The sequence below is a fragment of the Anopheles arabiensis genome, chromosome 3 (genome assembly GCF_016920715.1).
Source record: "Anopheles arabiensis isolate DONGOLA chromosome 3, AaraD3, whole genome shotgun sequence".
Classification (NCBI taxonomy): Eukaryota; Metazoa; Arthropoda; class Insecta; order Diptera; family Culicidae; genus Anopheles; species Anopheles arabiensis.
Window position 1 is genome coordinate 77,317,428 of NC_053518.1, and position 24,174 is coordinate 77,341,601.

Consider the following 24,174-nt stretch of genomic DNA (forward strand, 5'->3'; position numbering starts at 1 on the left):
GGACGATTAGATAACGAAATTTAAACGGAATTCGTATAATATTGTTATCTGATATTTGGACCATTTATTGATACCAACGACTGGTTTTCGTAAATAATATTGGAAGAACATCTTTACTATGAAGAAACAGAGGCGAGCACGTATCAACCTATAAAATGCCTGGCAAATGTATGAGATAAACGCCGATACTTTAAACCCGCCATAAAGTAAAGTGTATAAAGAACGATAACACCGAACGATGGCCCGGATGGAGGGACACGCAACAGAATTCCAAGCATGCGTCCACAAAAGTGCACACTAAAGCTTCTACATTGCCAATCATATTGGAAGCCACCTAAGATAATATTATAAAGTTTTATAGCTTTTCGGATCGGATCGAACAGCGTTTGGCCTAGGTTATTTCATGAGCCCATTACCTTCCATCACAATCGAATGGCCTTTAATATCTGATATTAGACCGTCTTTCTACCAGCGCCTTTCTCTGGCGCTGCCTGTACGCGTAGAATCTTAAAACTTGTTAGTCTGCGCAAGCGTTTCCTAAAACTATGTGCTGTTAAAACGATCTTAGCACACATATTGCACTACAAATCGTCTGAACTTGTGATCAGGAAAGTCCTGCTGATCTTAAGCCAATGCAATCCATTTTTATTGATATGATTGTTGATTTGTGTGTCTAATATGTGTCAGCCATTTTGATATTTTCATTCAAACTAATGCATACGGCCTCAGCACAATTTTTCGATCGTAAAAATTCGATCGATCCGGCTGTCATTTTGGTGTCATTTGACATTCATTTCGCCGCCAAGGTGTTCATTTTACTGGTCTTTTTGAAAACTGTTATACCATGACACTCACGAGCAAAATGAATTATGCTCCAAAAATTCGATCGTTCCGCTTTGTATGGCGAAAAATCCGCAACTCATTGAGCTGCGGAAATTTTCGAATATCAGAAAAATGCCATAAATCAAGGTTAATGGTTTTTAAAAACGTTATGTAAAAAGCAAGTTGGTAATTGTTCTGGTTCTTTTTCAATATTTTGGGTGATAAAATTTTTTTATTAAATATTTTAGAAAATGGTTTGCCTACACTAAGTACTGAACTCGATGGGAATCGACTTCATGCAGGAGAATGAAAGAAATAGTTATACTGTCAGTTTTACGTGAGCGCCTATCGAATTTTTTCGATCGAAAAATGGTGCTGAGGCCGATAATCCTATAACAAATTTTACAAAAGGTTCTCATTTTCAATCTCTCACTATAGAGCGTTACTTTTTCACTCTATAGTGAGACGAAATTGGTTAGTGAGTTGATGTTAGGTGCGGATAACTTGGATGGTTTTTGTACCGTGTTTGTTTTCTTGCACACTTTGCACCGACATAGCGATTCATCGATGTAGGCGTTGGACGAAAGACGACAAGGATGTTTTCGTCAAACGAACAGACAGAATATCGCCCTCACGTATGTGAAATTGTGTAATATTTATGAAGTGATCTAAACAGCATAAAGATTCAAAAAGTACAGTTAAGCTTAAAATTAATTGCAGCAGCTTCCGTGGTATGTTGGTACGGGTAACCAGTGGATCGCGGGCCACCGCCAGACTGATTGGCTGATCGTTATTGGCCGCATAGTGAGCTGTTGATGTCTGGATTGCTGCAGGACGACACCAAAATATCCAGGACTCTACAGGCAGCAATCTCATTTCAAATGTTCAATCATCTGCGTCACCTGTTTGCCCTCATATTGGTGATGAAAATGTCGCATTATCCTCTCTTATTGTGATCGTGAAACGTGAACCACTTTTGTGAAGATTAACACTCGCAAAATCCAGGTCAGTACACCGTCGAAGACTCCGAACAGAATCCGATACTGCGAGCTTTCGAGAACCTCAAAGCGCTGGGAATCATTGATTAGTATCTGTGAGAAATGACGCCGCGGAAGGCGCTAACGATATTTCCGACCATGCTGCATTTAGACGACTTTGTGCAGATACTGCCAGACTTTCTACAATGCGCCTTATCCGCAGCCGAAATATTTTCCCTGGTGGATGCGGAACACTCTTATGCTATCGATGAGCTGGACAACATATTTGTAAACGTGAACCGATTGAACAACGAACAATGAACGGGGTGCGATGAAATTACCGCAGCAGTGGACAGCTACGATTTGACAGAACAATCCAGAGGAGACACACAATGGACAGGTTTTTTCCTTGATTGACCTGGTGGCATCGGAAATCCGTTTATGCCCGAAACTATTCTTGCATTTAATCGAAAATTGCAATCGCAGTGGCTTCGAATGGAATTGCTACTCTGCTGCTGGCCTTGGAAAGCACGCTACACTCTACATTCAAGCTATCGCTCATCCTGGACGCTCAAAGTTCCTATAATATCCGTGTACAGTAAAGGTCTGAAGCAGTGTATTCGGCGGAGCATGATTTGGGGCAAATTTAGGGTATTGCATTTGCGGGAAAACATGCGTGTACAGACAGCCCAGACCTTGGTGAAGAACGGAAAGAGTTCGTAGAATTTCTGCTCTGCATCGGCGAGTCATACGACATACGGCATGAGATATTCCCGGGGTTCGGTAAGGCATATGCCAAGATACCACGGGACTTTATATTACCTGGAACATCTGATCCGAAAGGTTACGTAAATTTATCGCAAACAATGTGAATTTTGATACATAAATTATGTATTTCAAGGGGTACACGATCCACAATTTAGTTAATAAAATATTAAGTAAAAGAAAATTAAGAAATCATAAATCAATATACTGCAATATATGTTATAAATAATATCTTCTTCTTCTTCTTTGGCTCAACAACCGATGTCGGTCAAGGCCTTCCTGTACCCACTCGCGGGCTTGGCTTTCAGTGACTAATTGATTCCCCCCCATAGCAGGATAGTCAGTCCTACGTATGGCGGCGCGGTCTATTTGGGGATTGAACCCATGACGGGCATGTTGTTAAGTCGTGCGAGTGAACGACTGCACTACGAGACCGGCTATATAAATAATATAAGCACACAGAAAAAAATCTTTCACAAAGGATCCAAAAACAAAATGGTTAATTGAAGTGCAATTTTTATATGCCCTCCGATTAACGTTGCGTAGCCCTGTAACCGGGCCATTTTAACTAGTTTATATCAAAGTGGGTATAACATAGAGGTGGGCTCATAGCTCTTCCCGCCAGGCCATATTGGTATACAGCTTTGACAGCTCGAGGGACGTTTTTACACTGTAGCGTTTCAACATCACACAATCTGCGAGCAGCGATTGAAGTTTTAGCATCAAAATAAGCTCAGAACAGTTATATTACACGAGATTCAGAAGTTTACGACGACACAAAGCAGCAGTACAAATGCACGCTACTCAACAAATTTCAATAACATACTCACCCACACCATCAAGCGACCGTCCCTCCATGTGGTAAACCATTTCTATAGTTGTAGTTGTTAAATCGTTCGGGATAAGTCCACCTGCATAATATACCCACTTATTTATATGACAAATAGGAAAATGGCAATTTCCAAACCACTTTTTACGTCATTTTTATTATGAGATTTTGAAGTAAATTGAGGACGTTTAAAAAATCGTATTTTTTAAGTAATGTATTTTTTGACTAAAAATATGCGGATTAGTGAGGCGCTATTTTTTATGATATTTTCTAGATCGTTCTATCATAAAGATATTTTCAAGATTCTTGATATTTTTTAGAATATTTTAATATATTTCAACAGTGAAATTTTCATGGCATAGATTTCTGCTCATACGCGAGCGATTTCAACAGTAAAATATCAAGCCAACATAATAATGCTCAAATACAGTGAACCCTCTCTTATTTGACACCTCTCTAATTTGAAAAACCTCTCTTTTTTTAACATTTTGCACAGTCCCTTGATTTACAGTACATTTTTGTTTTTCTAATTTGGAAAACCTCTGAAATCTGTGTCCCTCTTATTTGTGTATGGTGTTGCCATGGTTATTGAATGATGTATGCTCAAATTGGCAATCGTATGCACAGTTTCCTATAGCAACAGTTAAGGCTGCATACTAAATGTTCTGTATCTTTCTTGTTTGTATGGACCTTTCATTCACTTTCAACCTCTCTAATTTGAAAACCCCTCTTATGTATTGGACAGTCCCATCGCCTCTCAAATAAGAGAGGGTTCACTGTAATTCTTAACCATTATTATGACTTCATATTCAATGTTTCATTGCCTTCTAAATGACAAATCTAAAGCAATATGCTGTAATTTTTATAAATTATTTGCGCCTCTTATCTTAAAGGACTAGCAATGGTTTTAACAAGTAGTCTTAACAGAGTTCTGTAGATGGGCCCTTTCAGTCTTAAGTGAGTTTTTTTTATAGTCGTAGGCTGGAAATAGACGAACCGAGATCGTCGCGGTACCGCGAAATTCGCGCTTTGTTTATAACAGTTGTAGAACAGTAGAGCTGTCAAATCTTCCGCGCCACCAATCGCGCCTGCTGTTTCGCAGAGATACCCAACTTCGGTATTGCTGAGATTTTCGCGGTAGCGCGAACCGATTATTTTTACTTTTTCTGGCAGATTTGTGTGAAAACTCGTGTTGAGAAATGAGTTTTGTATTTTATTTTGCACAAACTATGTGAAATAAATAATTTGATTCGCAAATTGATAGAAAAATATTTCTTCTTGGCACATTCAATCGTCACCAGACCTCGGATGGTTCCATACACGAACCGCGATTATCTCGCCTATCTGTCAGATTTTATAACATGTTATATCCATTATTGTAGATTTAAGATTAGATTATAGATTAGATTAGATTAGACTAGATTATAGCATATTATAGCATGTAACTGTACGGAGAGAAATGAGGAATAAAACCCGGCACTTCTCGTTGAGCCTTGCAAGTGAATGGATGGTGTGATTATAACAGTTGGCGACGAGGCGGGCAATACATTAAAAAACGAATCGATAATGGCTACATTTAATATCGTCCACTGGATCCACTTTGAACACTTTAGCAGCACCAGCAAACCGCTTCACCCATCTTTGCCAAGTGGACTTCTCGTGCACAAACGGCTCGATATTAAATGTAGCCATTATCGATTCGTTTTTTAATGGACTGTGGACTGTGAGAAAGCTTTCGCTTGGATGAAAGCAGAAATGCAATCGAAACAAGCGCTTACACATTACGATACAAAACTACCATTAATATTAGCCACGGATGCATCGCCTTACGGCGTGGGGGCAGTATTAAGTCACGTTTACGCAGATGGAAGCGAAAAACCAATACAATATGCGTCGCAAACCCTTACAAAGACTCAGCAAAGATATACACAGATTGACAAAGAAGCGTACGCCGTAATTTTTGGCATAAAAAAGTTTTTCAAATATCTATACGGTCGAAAATTCATACTAGTAACAGATTACAAGCCATTGACACAGATTTGGTCCCCACAAAAGGGCTTCCGACACTCTCAGCTATGCGCATGCAACACTACGCAGTATTTTTAGAATCATTTAACTTTGAAATCCGATATAGAAACTCAAAAGACCACGGAAATGCGGATGGCATATCTCGCTTGCCGTTAAAGGGCGAACCCATATGCGAGGCAGACGAGATCGATGTCTTACAAATCAATCAGACTGAATCACTACCAGTACAGGCAAAAGAAGTTGCAAAATATACATTGAAAGACACTACAGTGCAAGAACTAGTACGGGCATTGAGGACAGGCCGGACAGTAGAGGGTCGATTTAGATTCGGAATAGATCAAACCGAATTCAGCTTGCAAAACGATTGTTTAATGCGCGGAATTAGAGTTTACATCCCAATACCTTTGCGTAAAACAATATTAAAGGAGCTACACATGGGTCATTTCGGAATCTCACGAATGAAATCCTTAGCTAGGACATACTGTTGGTGGGACTCTATAGATCGTGACATAGAAGAAACAGCGCGTGACTGTATGCACTGTGCGAAAGTTAGAAAAAACCCACAAAAGGTGCAAGGATATAGCTGGGAACAACCAGTGGAACCGTTTCAACGCATACACATAGACTTTGCAGGGCCATTTTTGGGACTTAATTTCCTTATAATTATAGATGCAGGAACAAAGTGGCCGGAAGTAAAAATAATATCAGACACGACAACAGAAACCACGATAGAAAAATTAAGAGAATTCTTTGCTACATTTGGGTTACCAGCCATGCTAGTGTCAGACAGAGGTACACAATTTACATCAGAAAGTTTTCAAACGTTCCTAAAGAAAAACGGAATTTTACACAGAATGGGTGCTCCATACCATCCGGCAACAAACGGTCAGGCAGAGAGGTTTGTTCAAACATTTAAACAGAAGTTGAAAGCGCTATCATGCTCTAGACCCGATGTACACCTACATTTACAAAATATTTTATGGGCATATCGTAGGACGGCACATCCCAGTACTGGGAAAAGCCCTGCTATGGCCGTTTTTGGAAGGCAATTAAAATCAAAATTGGACCCAATGATTCCCGGATCCGAACAACATACATCAGATAAAGAGAGAGAAAGAACAGTTAGATCATTTGATGTGGGTGATAGGGTATCAGCCCGTGATTTTATGTCCAATAATGAGAAGTGGAGGTTTGGAAAAATATTAGAGAAAATAGGCACACTCCATTACAAAGTACAATTAGACGACGGAAGGGTATGGAAACGACATATAGATCAGTTGAGCCCCGGACCAGGAATGCAGTGGGAGGAGAGTAATCTTGACTCACAGCAAAGAATACCTTTCGATATGTACCCTCCAATAACAGAAAACAATATACCCCAAAACATCAGCACAACGAACCAACGAACAAGAGACACACCCCTAAACGAGACTCCAACAGATAGCACAGAATATTTACGTACATCAACAAGATTAAGGAAAGCGCCTCAAAGGCTAAATCTATAATTTCCTTAGGGGAGGAGAGTTGTTATATCCATTATTGTAGATTTAAGATTAGATTATAGATTAGATTAGATTAGACTAGATTATAGCATATTATAGCATGTAACTGTACGGAGAGAAATGAGGAATAAAACCCGGCACTTCTCGTTGAGCCTTGCAAGTGAATGGATGGTGTGATTATAACATAACACAATTGACAGCTCAAGTCATACGCGATTTTCGCGGTACCGCGATGATCTCGGTTCGTCTATTTCCAGCCTTATAAGGTCATACATGACATTTAAATGAAAAAAGGAAGACTTAATGGAATAACCGTAGCAACACAGTTAAAACTATTTAAGATAAAATTTAAAATGTTCCTTGGGATTAGACCTCACCCCCTCTCACAGGTCTACGACGGCTGCAGTGAGGAATGGCATCTCAACCCCTCACCGGCGAACGCAGCGGCAGCAACTCAGTGACTTTACTTTCGGAATATATTTCGAAATGTTTTATTGACACAGTATAAATTCTATTCATAGCAAACTGTTTCTTATTCCTTGGTTGGTTATATTATAATTATTTTTACACATTTTTTGTTTAAATCACGTACTTTTTTGGCTGTGGACATGTAATGCTCGTCACATCGCTGTATTTTGAGGGTATTATTCTCATTAACTTTCTCAAATGCACCTTAAGGCCAGGCTACATTGATCATGCTCGCTGGTGTAGTTTCGATTTTCACTAGCGTACTTGGCAGCAGCTGACCGAAGCATTTTTCCTAACAAATTGCAGCCGTCTCAGAAAACATGTTATTTTTCCATGTTTTTTACTTTAAACGGACGATAAAAGATGTATTAAAGATGTAGATACACAAGTTCTGCACGCATTGAATCCATTTTCGCATCGAAAAACGGTGAAAAAACTACTTCAATTTGAGATCCACCACTACCATTCCCTCAATGACCAAAAAAACCTCCACCAGCCGCCGCCAGAAAATTAAAATTACACTCTCTACCCTGTTTCTATTCGCTGCTAAAGGGAATTTTGCCTACTTTCTCTATTACTGTTTATCTTTCTCTCTCAACTTTGGAGTTGGCGCAATGCATGATCCAAGTAACCATGTAAGGGAAATCATAAGTGTAGAGTTAAAAATAAACGGTTCAATAGATTACCATTTGTTTATTTAGGCTTTCGTTCCATGCACTACAGGTTAAGTGAAATGGTATTTCAAAAAATCTACTTTAAACTATGCATTCTGATCTGTTTTGATGTTTTCATCGCATCAGAAAAAAAATTGATGCATATTGCATTGATACATATTTCATATTATTTTTTTAGTTGAGGCTTTAGAAGTTTTTTTTATTTCACAAAATTGGTGGTTTTTTTTAATTCATGACACAGTAAAATTCATATCATTGCTTCGTTCAGTCTTCAATGCTGCTTTTATACGAATTATCAATTATGCCAACCGCATCAGTATTCTTCTTCTTCTTCTTCTTCTATTTGGCATAACGTATTACGTGGACATGCAGACCGGTACAGGAATTCGAGACTTATTCAGTACCTCGTAGCCGGATAGTCAGTTCTTACTGCACAGGAACTCTTCATTATAGGTTTCAACTTATGGCGGACACGTTATTGAGTAGTTCAAATTGACGACTGTACCACGAGACCGGCCATCAACATTACAATCTGCATACATTGCATAGCCTTGCATTTGAAAAGTTGTACACATATAAGTACGGCACCTGGTTTTACATATTTTTTAGCTATTTTTGTTAAGTTAAGGGCTTTCGTGGTCTATGTTCACTATCAAGTGTAAGAACATATTACCAATTAACTGCTGGTAGTAAGCAAAATGTCATATTTAAGAACGGCAATACATTTGGTAACAATTATAAAACGTCCATTCGAATGCATTTGTTTCGTGTTTAAATTAATGGATATAAAACATGCGGATCCTTGATACAAAACCGTGGATAAAGATCACCAGTTTATGATTGAGAACCCAATTTTCTACGACACCAAAAGAATTGCAAGCTACTTGACACGTTCTTATGACGCAAGCTGGAAACATAAGACGCAATTTAAAAGACCGTTCTGTGGTGGCAAAACGTAAAACATATTCAATTAATAAAATATATTTTTCCAGTTTTTGAAAACCCAAAATACCAGTACCGAATTTGCCAAACTCATAAGTAATCGCTTTACTCGTCAGATTGATTCTCAGGCATATTATCTTTAATGGCGGTCATTCGGATGGTCGAAGACCCAATATAAAATCCCTTAGAAGTCAAACAATGGATCATGAAGAAACAACCATTTTGAGTAGTCATGTGAAGCAGATTTCGACCCTCATCATCCATACTGTCCAGATCTGTTGTATGGTCGAGAAGATACATGAATGCAGGCATCGATTTCTTGTGGCAAACGTTTTTACCTTTCGGAAGTAATCTCATGATCATTGCAATGAGTCTGTTGGTGATGGTCATATTGGTCTTGAGATGAATGTATCTGAGCGTGGAGACGTTTCCTTCGTGAACTGAATAAGCCAGAGCAGCTTCGAGAACGTATCCATCATGCAGGATATCTTTTGCATCATATTCCAACGGTCATAGTCCAACGGGCAACGGTAATCGAACGTTGCTAGAGGACAGTACACAACATACCTCAGGAGAAAGATCCTCGTCCAGTGGTGGAATGATTGGAACACAATAGTCCTCGGGAATATCAGTTTCCTCGTTCATAGGAATGTTTTGTTGAATACAGAGTTGTTGAAAGATAGCTTTGAATGAGGTAAGCTTGTTGTTTTGTATGGTATATTTGAGAGCAGAAATAAGCCCAGCGATGTTGTTCCTTTGAGGAAGAGGAATGTCACAATCTTCGATAAAATGAACTATTATTTTGTGAGCATTGTTTTTAATTGCTAGCTTGAAGAAGCGAGTAAACTCTTGCTCAGAAATCTTAGCAGGATCACTGATTTGCAATACAAATTGTTTGAATACTTCCAGGAAATCTTCAGCTATGCAAAACTCAAGCACTGTTGTAGAATATAGTTCTTCGAGACGAGAAAAGATGTCCAAACGCTGCTCGTTGAGTAAATAATCGACAACTCGAATGTAAAGACGATTTGCAATTGGTTTGGAACTTTCATTTGACTGAAGCCATTCTCCATAATGATGTAGCCAATACAACAATTGATACAAGTTGTTAGAAAGAATCTGTTGAAGAAGTATCTGTTCGTTAACTGTCGCTCCAGCTGATAATACTCTTGGGACTCTACTTCTGTATCGTTTGGTGAATGCGTAATCCAAGGCACTCCATCCAAACAGATGGTCTGTTGTGTTAATGGCCTTAATAGACATCGTATCGAGCAACAAGTTTACTATTTTCAATGATCTGTACGTAACTGCCAAATGAAGAGGCAATCGACCAACAGCATCTTTCACCAATGCAGCTGATGGATTACTTATTATTAGCTCGCGAACTCGAACAAGTGATTGATTCACAACAGCCATGTGAAGATCATTTTCTTTGCTTTCTCTTATAATGATTCGATTGAACAAGTCACGCATTTGATGCAGTTGAGGATTCCAATATGACCACGAATGGAAGAAACTCTCGTTTCTCATGCGGTTCTTGTTATCGTTCATCCAACAAGCCGCAAAGTATTCAGCAAATATTCGATGAGTAAACTGAGGAATATTATTTCGAACTTCTTTGATGAACATAGTCTTTTCATTGCTCTCAAATATGAGTTTCATACATTTCAAAGCTTCCTGATTTTCATGGTCATTCAACACCTTGGCTGCATAATGTTTGTCAGTCAAAAACATCCATGCCAGCAAGCCGTATTGGTTTTTGGTTAACCGGATCGTATTTGTTGTGTATTGAGCTCCAGCAATTTGAATGGAGTAGTTCTCAGTCATCTCACGGTCGTTCCTGTGTAGCATGTTATCCAACAAATCGAACCAAACCATGTTGCAATGTTTCAACAAATACTTCAAGGTTTTACTCGAACGATTCTGTTTGTCATACCAAACAATGTAATGAAACACATTCCAGCCATTTGATGCGTTTACTGTAGCCGGGTCAAATCCCTTAGAAATCAAACAATGCATCATGAAGAAACATCCATTTTGAGCAGTCATGTGGATCAGATTTCGACCCTCATCATCCACACTCTCGAGATCTGTTGTATGATCTAAAAGATACTTGAATGCAGGCATCGATTTCTTGTGACAAACGTTTCTACCTTTCGGAAGTAATCTCATGATCATTGCGATGAGTCTGTTCGTGATGGTCATATTGGTCTTGAGATGAATGTATCGGAGCATAGGCATGTTTCCCTCGTGGACTGAATAAGCCAGAAGAGCTTCGAGAACGTATCCATCATGCAGGATATCTTTTGCGTGATATTCAGGCAACGGTAATCGAACGTTGCTAGATGAGAGTACACAACATACCTCAGGAGAAAGATTGTCGTTCAGTGGTGGAATGATTGGAGCAAAATAGTAGTCAGGAATATATTTTTCCTCGTTCATAGGAATGTTTTGTTGAATACAGAGTTGTTGAAAGATAGCTTTGAATGAGGTAAGCTTGTTGTTTTGTATGGTATATTTGAGAGCAGAAATAAGCCCAGCGATGTTGTTCCTTTGAGGTAGAGGAATGTCACAATCTTCGATAAAATGAACTATTATTTTGTGAGCATTGTTTTCGAATGCTAGCTTGAAGAAGCGAGTAAACTCTTGCTCAGAAATCTTAGCAGGATCGTTGATTTGCAATACAAATTGTTTGAATACTTCCAGGAATTCTTTGGCTATGCAAAACTCAAGCACTGTTTTAGAATATAGTTCTTCGAGACGAGAAAAGATGTCAATACGCTGTTCATTGAGTAAGTAATCGACAACACGAATGTAAAGACGATTTGCAATTGGTTTGGAACTTTCATTTGACTGAAGCCATTCTCCATAATGATGTAGCCAATACAACAATTGATACAAGTTGTTAGAAAGTATCAGTTTAAGAAGTATCTGTTCGTTGACTGTCGCTCCAGTTGATAATACTCTTGTTACATGTGTTTCGTATAGTTTGGCGAATGCGTAATCCAAGGCACTCCATCCAAACAGATGGTCTGTTGTGTTAATGGCCTTAATAGACATCGTATCGAGCAACAAGTTTACTATTTCCAATGATGGGTACGTAACTGCCAAGTGTAGAGGCAATCGACCCACAGCATCTTTCACCAATGCAGTTGATGGATTATTTGTCAGTATCTCGCGAACTAGACCAAGGGATTGATTTACAACAGCCATGTGAAGATAATTATCTTTGCTTACTCTTAGAATGATTCGGTTGAACAAGTCACGCATTTGATGCAGTTGAGGATTCCAATATGACCACGAATGGAAGAAACTCTCGTTTCTCATGCGGTTCTTGTTATCGTTCATCCAACAAGCTGCAAAGTATTCAGCAAATATTCGATGAGTAAACTGAGGAATTTCATCATGAATTTGTGTAACGATTCCTGTTTTTTCAATGCCCTCACGTACTTCTTTTATGAAGTTATTCATGTTGATGGTTTCATTTGATGTCAAAAGTACCCCTCTTTGCTTTTGGTCAAACATTACCACCATTGCTAATAAAATGTGTCGTTTTTTAATTTTATCCCAAAACTTATCGTTTATTGCCTTTTGGTGAGGGTTGTCTAAGATGAATTCCGGTAATCCATTTTTGTGACTGCATAAAATTTTTAGTTTTTGATTGATGAAATTTTCGATTAGTGTTGAAAGATCTACATTTGCTTTATAAAACATCGCTTTTGGAATAGTACGGCGCCTTAAGTCCATGTTTTTTTGTGCTATTGGTAGATTTATAATGCATGCCATATTAAGAAATAAAGGTATACGCTTCAAATTTCCTAAATATTCTACTATCACGTAATAAAGATAACCTAAAACCTTATCCCGCTTACTCACGTCGCATTGTTTATAACCTTCTAGTTTGTGCATCAAATAATTGTGAACAAATTGCAGCTGATCGTGCTGTGATAAAAGCTTGAGATAATGCATTCTGCAGTTAGAAAATGTTCTTTTAACTGTTCCATGTAATCATAGGGTCTAGTTGAGATGAACAGAGTTCGAATACCTTCCAATCTTGCTAGCCTTCCAAAGAATTGCACTACGAACTCTTTATAGAAAGGAGCAGTCTCGTCAAGCCCATCGAATAAGATAATCAGTTGTTTTTGGTTGAACTTCTGCTGGAAAACCTTCAGCTCGATCAACTGTGCAAATGTTAATTCTAACGTTTTTGTTTTACATGTATTGACATAAAGTTTTCCGTTGACTATCGTCAATAGCTCTGCAGCATGATCAGCTTGGTCGCGGAACACATCCGTTGATTCAATCGAAAAGCTATAAACGTTAGGAACAAAATGGGTAAGGTGGATCAAACGGTAAATAAATCGAACGATGGCGATATCATCAAGCAGCTTAATGTCAGATTTTTGCCATCGTTTGTAATCGGTGCAATACTGTGAAGCATTCATTCGAATAACATACAGTGAAGGATCATCGATCGATAAAGCATGTGTAAGCCATGTGAAATATGTTGACTTTCCTGCACCTGCTTCATCAAGTAACAAATGTACTTTCGTTTCATCGTGCTGCTTGAAAACATCAGGAATGGCATATTGTACATCATCATTTGCGGATGAAACCGATGCGATCATTTGAGAAAACTTATAGCTCCTGAACCGGATATTGTCAAGGAATATTGTTTGATATTCGACCGAATAAGTGAAATACAAATTATTCTCCTCTACTTCTGAATCTTTTGCATTTTCTCCAACATATGGAACTATGGTTCGTGAAATATACCTTGGCTTGATTGCTACAAAGTTCTGTTCCTTCGATTCGATATATTCAATGTGATCTAGTTCATAATAATTGTACAAGAACTTACACACGAAGCTTAAGCCATCATCATCATTTACAATTCCACTCAGTGATATCGTGGTTCCAAAAAGATTTAATGTTGTTTTGCAATATTTTGCGTACAGCTTTTGTCTTGCCTTTTCGGTTAGATCACGTACGAAAAAACATTCTTCATCCGGGCGTGCTTTTAGTACTTCTTCGATTACTATAAACTTTATCTTATATTCTTTGGCATATCTTTGAACTTCTGGCAATATCGATTTCTTCGACCGATCAATAGTCATTATAATGGTGTAAGAGATTTTATCTACTTCTGCAAAGAACTCAAATAATCCACGGAGTACATCACGTATATCTTCCTCAAAATCACTCGCTGCATAGTGTATGAATAGTGCATTGCATTGAAGCAATGCAACGGTCTGAGATGCAATAAGGGAATACACTACGATATCCAATGTGGTATAATATTGGTAACGTTCATAAGCGGACTCATCGCTGAGAAACTTGTACAGTTCAGTGTGTTGAAGTCGATCTGGTCGAACCACAATGTATCGATACATATATTGCCATTGACTAAGGTCACACTGTGATTCAATTTGGAATCTAGAAAAGTTATAATTCACTTTCATACTGATAAATTGTTGTTTCAAATAGTTCAAATCCATAGAAATAGGCTGGGACAAGCTCATCGAATCAAACAGTCGCATGAACATAATGTTATGCGCTGTCTTTCTATCGTCGACCCAGTGTGGCATTATTTCTAGAACACTGTTGTGTAGCTGGTTCCCGTTCAAGGATCCACAAACAAGCATAAACTCTTTGTAAAATTTCTGTATAACCCGATTCACCTGATCGTAGAAAAATGATTCGTCGTGCGTGGAAGTCGGAGGACCCTTGGTTTGAAAGAAGGACTTATCGATCATGAATTGCATCTCTTCCCAGCTAACACAACTATTGTCACACTGCTTCGCTTTTATAAGCCTATCATATTCACTCTTAAGAACAGCTCGCAACTTCCCCAAGATTGATGACTCATATGCAGTTAGTAATCGTTGGCTTAGTTTAAACTTCCCTTTGCCTTCTTCTAGTTCCTCGACACACACAGAAATCAGATCGACGAATACGTTTAACGAAGAATAATTGGATTTAATTTCTGTGTTGTAACGAACATGTAGTACGAGCATCTGTCCTAGCTTTTCTATACTTGCTTGCCGTAATGCATCAGTCAGAGCATGAAATTGTTCCTCAGGGCTGAATCTGTAACACGTTGCTCCTATGGCGTCGCAAAAGGAAAGTATCTCGCTGCTGTCCTGTGGCCGTAATGTTAATTTTTGTTTCAATTTGTTGTCAATCGTTGCATTAGTGCACAGCAGGTATGTATGCGAACCTGTGGTCGATCTTTCATATCCTTCCAGGTACGAAATGAAGTACTTAGAAATTGAAAATGGCCCATTGGAGTTCCATTTCGTGAGCAGCGTTCCTTCCGTAATGGCTGGTCGCTCTTTTCGCGTTGGTGTGTACGGATGGTTTGGATGTATTTTTTTCGATTTCCTTGGCTTTTCGGATGGATATTTATGTTTAGCTTGTATGTAGACAGTACCTTCCGGTATCGATGGCGATGTGTAGCGAAACACCAGGTCGTCGAACTTTCCTGCATCTGGAACCTCCATCTTCAACTCAAATTGGGGCAACTTTCCTTGGCGGTGCAATGCGAATGCCCGGAAAAGAATGATCATCGTCAATCGAATGTGGTAAGCGGCGCCTTGTAAGGGGGATCTTTTGTTATTGGTAGGGGCCATATTTCGTTGCTGAAAGCAATGTAAAATAAACATATTACGGCTGCAGCTTAAGGTTGAATGATATAAGATCTATTAATTTCGTTTTATGTGGAAACGTATTTTTACCTTTGATAAAGATGAGTAGCTTCCTAAAACAATCAAGATGTTAGACTCGGTAAGATTTCCGCAAGAACTTGGTCCTCAAAAAACGTGATGAAAGCTGACTCATGTTTCCATTGGATCGTTTTGTACTGTATCCTACGATATTTGATAAAATAAAATATGATAAGTTATGTGAAAAACGTTTTTCACTTAATTAACATTCAAACACACTTCGGGTTGAAAGATAATCCTGAACCTATAAAAGCTATGATTATAATTGAGATACTAATTATTATCATGAATAATACATTAATTAATCCCGTCGCACAATCGTCTACTCGTAGAACTTAATACCGTACCCGCCATGGGTTCAAGCCCCGTAGGCTCCTTGAATAACTCCTAACTTGAGAGGACGACTCACGATGAGATGAATGATTGAAAGTAGTTCATAGTTCTATTGCTATACACATGCTCATGCAGTTGTTCTAGTGGTGGAGTAGCACATAATTACGAAACACGTACTTTTGTTCATAAAGTTCCGTTGCTTTCGTCTGATGTTAGCTAAACAAGCCTGGGACAGATTGAAAAGCTCTTGCCCTCTATGATGTTGCATATTTTATGTATGTCTCAATTACTATAAAATTATGAAAACCCAATAATACTTTCTGCAAAATTATTCTGATATTTGAATATGTTAATCCGGACCGTAGAGCGCTTGGGCTAGGTTATGTAATACGCAGATGACCACCCAAAATAGTCGATGGGCCAATAATATCTTGTATTAAATGATTTTAGCTTCATATAAGCTAATATTGGCAAGCTACGTGGCCATTTTGCTTTAAATTGACATCCGCTTTTCAATGGACCGCATACATTTCATACCTTTTATCACATTTATGCATGGTGTTCCGAGATTTTAAAAGATATCTGTCCAAGGTGCCGCAAAGTCAGATAATAGGTGAAAATATGAGGTGTCCGACACTAGGTTGCCGCTACTGTATGTGTTTTTGATCATCCAGTCAAGTTTCATCCGTTAAAATATTCATCCGTATGTTTTAGCAACTACAATTTCTAGTTCTTTGCGAGAACCACATGTGTGGCCCAAAGAACTCGCACAATTTTTGTTTGTGAAACTGTGAAACGAAATGGGAATGGCGCAGATAGCTTTTGATGATGCAGCAATATCGAATACAATTATCAAATGTTATTCTACTTTCAATATCTCAATCTCCTCATTCCTATTTATACCAATTCTCCCTCATTTGAGCGACATTTGGACAAAAAATTATTGTGAAGCGTTTCACAGGCCATTTCAATGAAAAACCATCACAAACAACTCGTCGTTTTCCTCAACCGTTCCTCCCTTGCTGGTCATGTTAGGTAATAAAAGCGTCACGGGTGTCCCGATCATAGTCATTTATTCAAATATGTTTGAGTACAGTTCCCAGAACTGTAATTCATCTTTGAAAACTTCGCCTGCAACAGGTGTTTTTCAAATTGAATAGAGAAGTAATGTCTCAAAAGAGCTTTCGATGTGTCCTTTGGATGGTGAGTGACTACACGAGTTTAAAAAGACACATCTAAAAGCACTTCACATCGAAAAGCTCGTGGTTCAACGCTCGATTTCAATCCCACAGCCATTTACTTACACAGCACTGTTTGGGATGGTTCTATCAACGTTATCGAATCAAAAACCTCAGTAAAGTTCACTCACTAATAAGAACTCACTCTTCACAGATCAATTCTGGCTCATTCGTCAATCATTCATACCACGCATTGTTTTTCCATGTTTACACAGAACAACAGTTTTATTCTCACATGTGAGAAATTGACAATCATTTCAAGAATTCAGTCCTTAGTTACACTTGAATAGCAATTGCTCATTCACGTTCACCAACTAGGTGTGTACACTTCAACAGTTGGTATGAAACTTATCGCTTCTTTCGACCGTCTTTAGCTGATTAGGTTACAAAATGTATCTAAAATTCGTAGAATATCGTTATCTGGTGTTTGCACCATTGCTTACTGGTAATCCCACCTGAGCGATAACGCTCGAACCTCTGTTCACACAGTGACCAGTACGCATAAAATAAGCTTCGTACCTAGCGTAACATAACTGGCCAAAGTTTGACTCCATTATCAATGTACCATTGAAACACGTACGTGCTACATATAACTACAGTCACTTATCTATATCTAGCCCAAAACATGATTGAATGAGATTGGATAGATATGAGATTTCATGTACAGTTAAGTTATTATGCATCCTGTCATTTAAATGATCGCAAAAAAACTTCTCTTTTGACATGAGTAGATTCCTTGTTGCATGATAGGGTTTGTCAGGGGTACTCTTAATATGGCGATCAAGGACCGTAAAGATATCAGGTCAAGTTATAAGCCCGTTTTGACAGCTAGGTGGAAGAAGAATCGACGAAGAAAACTGACAGTTAGTTTTCCGCGTTTGGCGAACGCTTCAAGTTCTGGAATTAAAATTTCCATTTTAAATCACGGGCTGTGTTCTAATAAACTAAAATATTCACCCAAATTGATTTCCACCAAATATTGACCATGCAAAACGTAAACAATCCATCAATACATATACAAGCGGAAAACCATCTGTCAAAGTCGGAGCCCAGGGGGGGGATCGCCAAAAGCGCTATAACTACACCTCATTATACATTCCACCTTGATGGCGATACTTTCCTGACTCTTTGTTAGTCGCATCTCAAAATTACTTAAAGCACTGCCGCAAAATATCATTAAATTAATTATACAAAATCTCGACTGAAGCAAACTGAATGTCAGCGTCACGTTCTCAACTCTGATGATCAGAGGTGAGACTCAAACAGTTGGTGTGGCCAATCACATGGTTGGTGACATTTGTTGCAGCATTCAACTGTTGATCCCTCACTTGGTCATGACATTTTCTCCCTACCATAATCACGACATTCTTGGAACATTCTTGGCGAGTGGTTCTAAGCAACAAAATACCCATTTTGTTGCTTGGGACCACACGAACGCGCGGCTTATCTCCCATGACTGGTTGCACAAAATGTCACCAAGCGTGTGATGGTCGCAACAACTGTTTTAGTCTCACTTCTGCTCATCACAGTAGAGCTCGTGACACTGACAGGATTTCGTTTCAGTCAGGATTTTTGATACTGATTATCACAATTGAGTACATGACGCTGTCATGGATTTTGTTTCAGTCAGAACTTTGTATGACATTGACAGTGACATTTTGCAGCACTGCGGACAACGTCATCAGCAGCGAAATCTGAGGAGGTATTATGCGTGAAATCTTGCTTGCTCTATGGACTTCACTATCTATAGAAATCCACAAGGCTTTATAATTTTACGATTTTTAGGAGCTCAAATTTAATGCCATTAGCTACCCAAACGGTTAGCCGGTCTCGTAGTACAGTCGTCAACTCGTACGACTTAACAACATGCCCGTCATGGGTTCAATCCCCAAATAGACCGCTCCGCCATAGTAGGACTGACTATCCTGCTATGGGGGGAATCAATTAGTCAATGAAAGCCAAGCCCACAAGTGGTACAGGCAGGCCTTGACCGACAACGGTTGTTGAGCCAAATAAGAAGAAGATGAAGATACCCAAAACATCCATAGGCTTTAGTAAAGCTCTGAATTGCATAACTGGCCAATGGTAGACCGTATGTATGGCAGCAAACCACCTTACCATATGGCTACCAAATGCCAAGCCCCATTGGAGCGGAATTCACCACATGTAGCCTCCTAACTGCCCAGAAGCATCTCTCATGCATTTGAGAAATAATATCAAAATAAAAGGGTTTCGGACATTTAAATTATATTTAAGTGGAAAACCACCAGCACCAGCTAACGATTATTTGAGTTTCTTTTTTTCTGTATTATATTTTCAAATTTCCATAAAAGAAGAGCAAAACGTAACAGCTTACGCTAAAGACGTAATGTTTTGATTCGCAACGTTTGATTTGCGGGGTGTTTGTTGATTTGTTTTCCAACTGTTTTCCATAGTGTCGATTGCGCGTTGGTGAGTGCATGGCAAGCAGGGAGAATGTGTTATAATTTCTTACAAGTTCTATAATCTTCTCTCTACGATAAGAAAGGGTTATTGATGGCTAACAAAAGCAAAACACTCTCCATTCTCCAAACCTTCCAACCAACACATGCACACACACTAACACGATTGACGACGATGATATCGTGATGATACAATTTAAGTAACAGTTTATATGTGCAACATGTGAAACGATAGGTGCTTCGGTAGAGTAGATCAGTAAAAGTGTGTATGTTTGGGTGCATTGTATATGTTGGCGTTTGGCTTTGAGTCTACCCTGTTTTGAATTGCATAAAAGACAATTTTAATTTCACTCCTCCAACTGTAGATGTATGGAAACGAAGCGGTTGGATAATCAATGAAAAAGAAATAGTGCAACGCTTACACGACGGTGGAAAACGATTGGAAAGTACAACATATGCCGGGTTCGTTCGAGCGCATTACCACGGATCGCTTTCGATCGCACCCGAACGTACTCGTGGACTAGTTCTAAAACGTACAAAGATCAGTCTCTAGGTTGTCGCCTCTTGCTACTAGGTTTGTTCATATAGGTTTCCTACTCGATCTCACACTAACGGCTCTTACACCTCATCCACCTGCAATCGGGTGTGCATTACCTAGGATGAACGTAATTACTTTAGAATTCGGTTACATTCGTAAGAAAACGAGTGTACAATATTCGCACAACGGGAAACTGCATTCAGCGGCACGGGAACGATACATGAGAGAGTTAAATTGAAGAGCGGTTGGTTGGTTGGTTTGTTTGAATTTTCTTACACATTATTTCCAACATTTGCATACATCCACATCTGCACAAAATGTTACACACGTTGGTAATTACAGGTTGGGTCCGTTTCCTACACTACCGAGGTACGTCGCCTGCAACGGTAGCAGGAAGTAAATGTATGTATATAGAACCGGGTATATGCTTACATCCCGCTTTCCTAATCTAACTGCCTGCCCTTGTGTTTCTGTCAAATCAACAGGAAAGTATGATGAGAGTCGTCTCTAGCAACTGCAATCGGGTGGTTGGATGGGACTCGTACCAAGCGGCTAAGGCAGGTTTAGGTTCCGCGCTAGTGTTCGCTTGCTACAAAATGGGATTCTACAACGATGGCAGTAGGACACTACGGACGAAATAAGGAGGCCCACCGCACTACACTCAACCGTGTTAAATGTAAAACAAAAGCATTTCGATCGCGTGTACCACCGATCCTGTCTCACTAGACCGGGTCGATGTGTAGTGTGTGCTAGCGTGGATTGCTTCATGAAAAATAAATTATCTCTAACGCAAAATGCTCTACATAAGTAAAGCCGAAACTAAATCACAGACGGGCAATAAGTGTACTCCAAACCGAAGTGAAGCTTTGAAAGAGGCAAAGAAAAACTCTAGACCGAAGCTACCATTAAAGCGGAACACCGCGCAAGGCGGATATTGTGTCGGCCCTTCGGTCGGCTCTAACAGTTTCGCCGTATCTCGTCGAGCCCGGAAGCTTAGTGCTATCCCTAGTAGAGTATTTGTGGGGCGTAGATTGTGCGCTGGGAATGTTTTTGGGGCATGCAAGGTGGATTTGTTGTGCGGGGTTTTTCCCTCTTCCCGGGTGCGAAAACCAAGTGCATCTCGGTATGGATTGAAGGACATTAGGGAGAAAAAACGTTAAGTTTAAAATAATATAAACAATTTATCTACGTGAAAACTACTCTCTTCAACTGCCTCTTCCCCTAGTCGGGTTTGCTGCACCCGAAACGAGCTACAATCTTCCTTTGATTGATACAAACAAATTGAACTACACTTGCTGCCGTGCCGTACGACGGTGCAACAGAACCGCTCCGTAAAACATGAGTATTAGCATTACGTGCGATTAGAACTTCGGTCGATTAGATTAAAAAAATGTATATATACACACACGACAAGCTACTAACAGCGGCAGCTTCAATTGACGTATTCGGTGAACTGATCATCCACGCCGTCCCAATCATCAATCAACGTGTTTAACGCTCCCTCACCCATCGTAACCAGTCGGGTCGTTATTCGTCCAACGAAAACCCTCATTCCCGTGTGGCAGAAGGTGACGCTGGTGCCGATATAATGATGCTAATAACACAATTTATCGGTTAGCATTTTCTTCTTTTTTGTGCTGGATCCGCGTTCATCTCCCACGGCAACAATGGACGCATTTCGCCACGCACTGCAGACACTTTGCGGGAGCGAACCCATACCCATAACGATCGAAAAACCCACTCGCGAGGGGCCCGATTCGATCAGCGGGAGTCAAAAAAAAACCACACACAAATTGAATGAAACCCACGTCCAGTCGTCGGGGCCGGTTCTAGCAGCTGCCCCGCGCCCATCAATCGTTTTCCGTGTGCTTGTGCAGGGCGGCGGTAATGCAGAGCGCACCGCCGGGTATGAAGCGCACAAAGTTGTCGCCCACCAGCGGTCCCATCGCGTACAGGCCGGGATGGGCCGTGCGCAGTACCGCGTTCGTGTACTTATCCACCTCGATTGGATTGTTTTTGCAGTCGATCGGTTTGGTCGGATCTTCGCCGAGGCCCAGCCCCGAGGCGGCGCTTAGATTGGACGCCCCCAGCTGATGCTGGCAGTGACCGCCGCCCGCACTGAGCGCCGGTGCGTTGTAGTGCTGCTGCTGCTGCTTGTGATGTTGGTGGCGCGGTTTATCGGTGAGGTTGATGTGTTTGCATTTGGCACACATGTGCTTCAGCCAGTACAGCTTCCGGCCGAGGCAGGAGGTCAGCAGCTGCTCGGTAAACGTCCACATCGTGAGGGGCTGGACCGGGGGCCGCCCGAAGTCGTCCTCCGTTTCCGAGTCGGGGCAGGCGTTGCCGTCCCCGCCCGCTGCCGGCTTCGTCAGCGTGGCGATGAAGCGAAGGTCGGGCCGGGACCCGATCAGTATCGCACAGTACGACACGTCCAGCACGCGCCGCTCGCCCGTCTTCAGGTGCTGGACGGTGACGCGGCCGGCCCCCGCCAGATCCACTAGCGTGTGCTCGGGCAGCGGGGTGTACAGGTCGTGCTTGCGGTTCGCGTCCTTCATCATCTTGTGCACCTCGTGGTACTCCGGGTACACGTTGCCCGGCAGCATCTTGTCCAGCCCGGCCGTCCGGTTGCGGTACACGTGCACCACCGGGATGCCGGACGAGCGGCAGATCGTGACGGCGTCGGCCGCACTCAGCCCCGCCCCCACGATCAGCACCGGCTTGAGCTGGGAGCGGCCCGGCTCGTCGTACTGCTCCAGCGCCCGCTCGAGATGGGGCAGCTCGTACTTCACCCACGGCATCTCCAGCCCCTCGCCCTTCACGCAGAGCCGGTTCGCCAGATCGGAGGCACCGTTTGCCAGGACGAGGTTTTGGCACACGATCGCGAACCGTTTGTTCGTCATTCGGTTGAATCTAACGGGTGGAAAGGGAAAGAAGCAAATGGGGTTTAGTACAGCAAGTTCACGCCCAGGCCCTTGCCCGACAGGACTCACCCCGCTACGATCCACCGGCCGTTGCGGAAACGCTCCGGCAGCACCGTCTCGCACTTCCCATCCAGCGGCACCACCGTCGTCACGATCGTTTCGTTCATGAAGTACCGCTCCAGCCCCATCTCCGCGACGTAGCTCGCGTAGTACTGGGCGACGCGCGAAATCAGTGCGCGCGTTTCCACCTCCTTGGACACCTGCCGCTTGAGCGAAAGGTTGCGGCGCGGGGGGCAAAGCAGCTGGACATTCACCTTGCCGGTTGCTGAGCTGTCCGGCGAACCGTGCAGCCTGGCCAAGGTCTTAGGAAGACAACAGGTCCATGCAAAGCCCGTTGCTAGGTTGTCATTTTCAGCTCGCTTTTGACAGTTTTGTAGTGAACTTGTCATCACTTAGTGCCGTTCCTGACTTAAGACGGGTTGTATTTGCACTTTTGTACAAACTCACTTTTATTTTGCCACTTTACTTATACTTAACAGCGTGGTTGGCTTCTACTGATTTGCGAACTTATTTTTGCGCGGCGGACTGGACTGCGTGATTTTAACTGATACAACAACTAACTCCGTTCTAGCTCCGCGCGAGCTTCCTTTTATACGAAATAATTACATTACGCTTATGGGCATATTTAGCTTATCCGCTCCGTTATGCATGATTACAATTAATTATCCTGCTCTATCTCCTGCATTATGCGTACGTGACTTTTTGCGTACATTAGGTAGTATCGTCCTTCCATGTGTATTATCCTACTGCGCAATTGGATGAACTCTATTAAATTTTCCCTATTTAACTAGTTGGTTCGGATTAGAACATATTGCACTTTTATGTCAAATATTTGTGTGCATCTAATTACAGTAATTTATGTTCTGATAATGTTTAATCTAAAATTTTATACTTGTAAAAACTATTTCTTT

At 40.8% G+C, this 24,174-nt stretch overlaps 1 protein-coding gene and 1 long non-coding RNA gene across 2 annotated transcripts; both read right to left on the bottom strand.

The window, feature by feature from the left end:
- Positions 1 to 14,976: 14,976 nt before the first annotated feature.
- On the bottom strand, positions 14,977 to 17,622 carry LOC120904350. Its single transcript, XR_005739741.1, has 3 exons — positions 17,370 to 17,622; positions 15,745 to 15,876; positions 14,977 to 15,648 (listed from the first exon to the last, which is right to left on the bottom strand). It is a non-coding gene; the product is annotated as an uncharacterized LOC120904350 (long non-coding RNA).
- Positions 17,623 to 20,535: 2,913 nt separating this feature from the next.
- Positions 20,536 to 23,667, bottom strand: LOC120904346 (oxidative stress-induced growth inhibitor 2-like). The gene is made up of 2 exons (XM_040314263.1): positions 23,273 to 23,667; positions 20,536 to 23,192 (listed from the first exon to the last, which is right to left on the bottom strand). The coding sequence occupies exons 1-2, from the start codon at positions 23,650 to 23,652 to the stop codon at positions 22,133 to 22,135; spliced, it is 1,440 nt and encodes a 479-aa protein (XP_040170197.1). The 5' UTR covers positions 23,653 to 23,667; the 3' UTR covers positions 20,536 to 22,132.
- Positions 23,668 to 24,174: the final 507 nt, after the last annotated feature.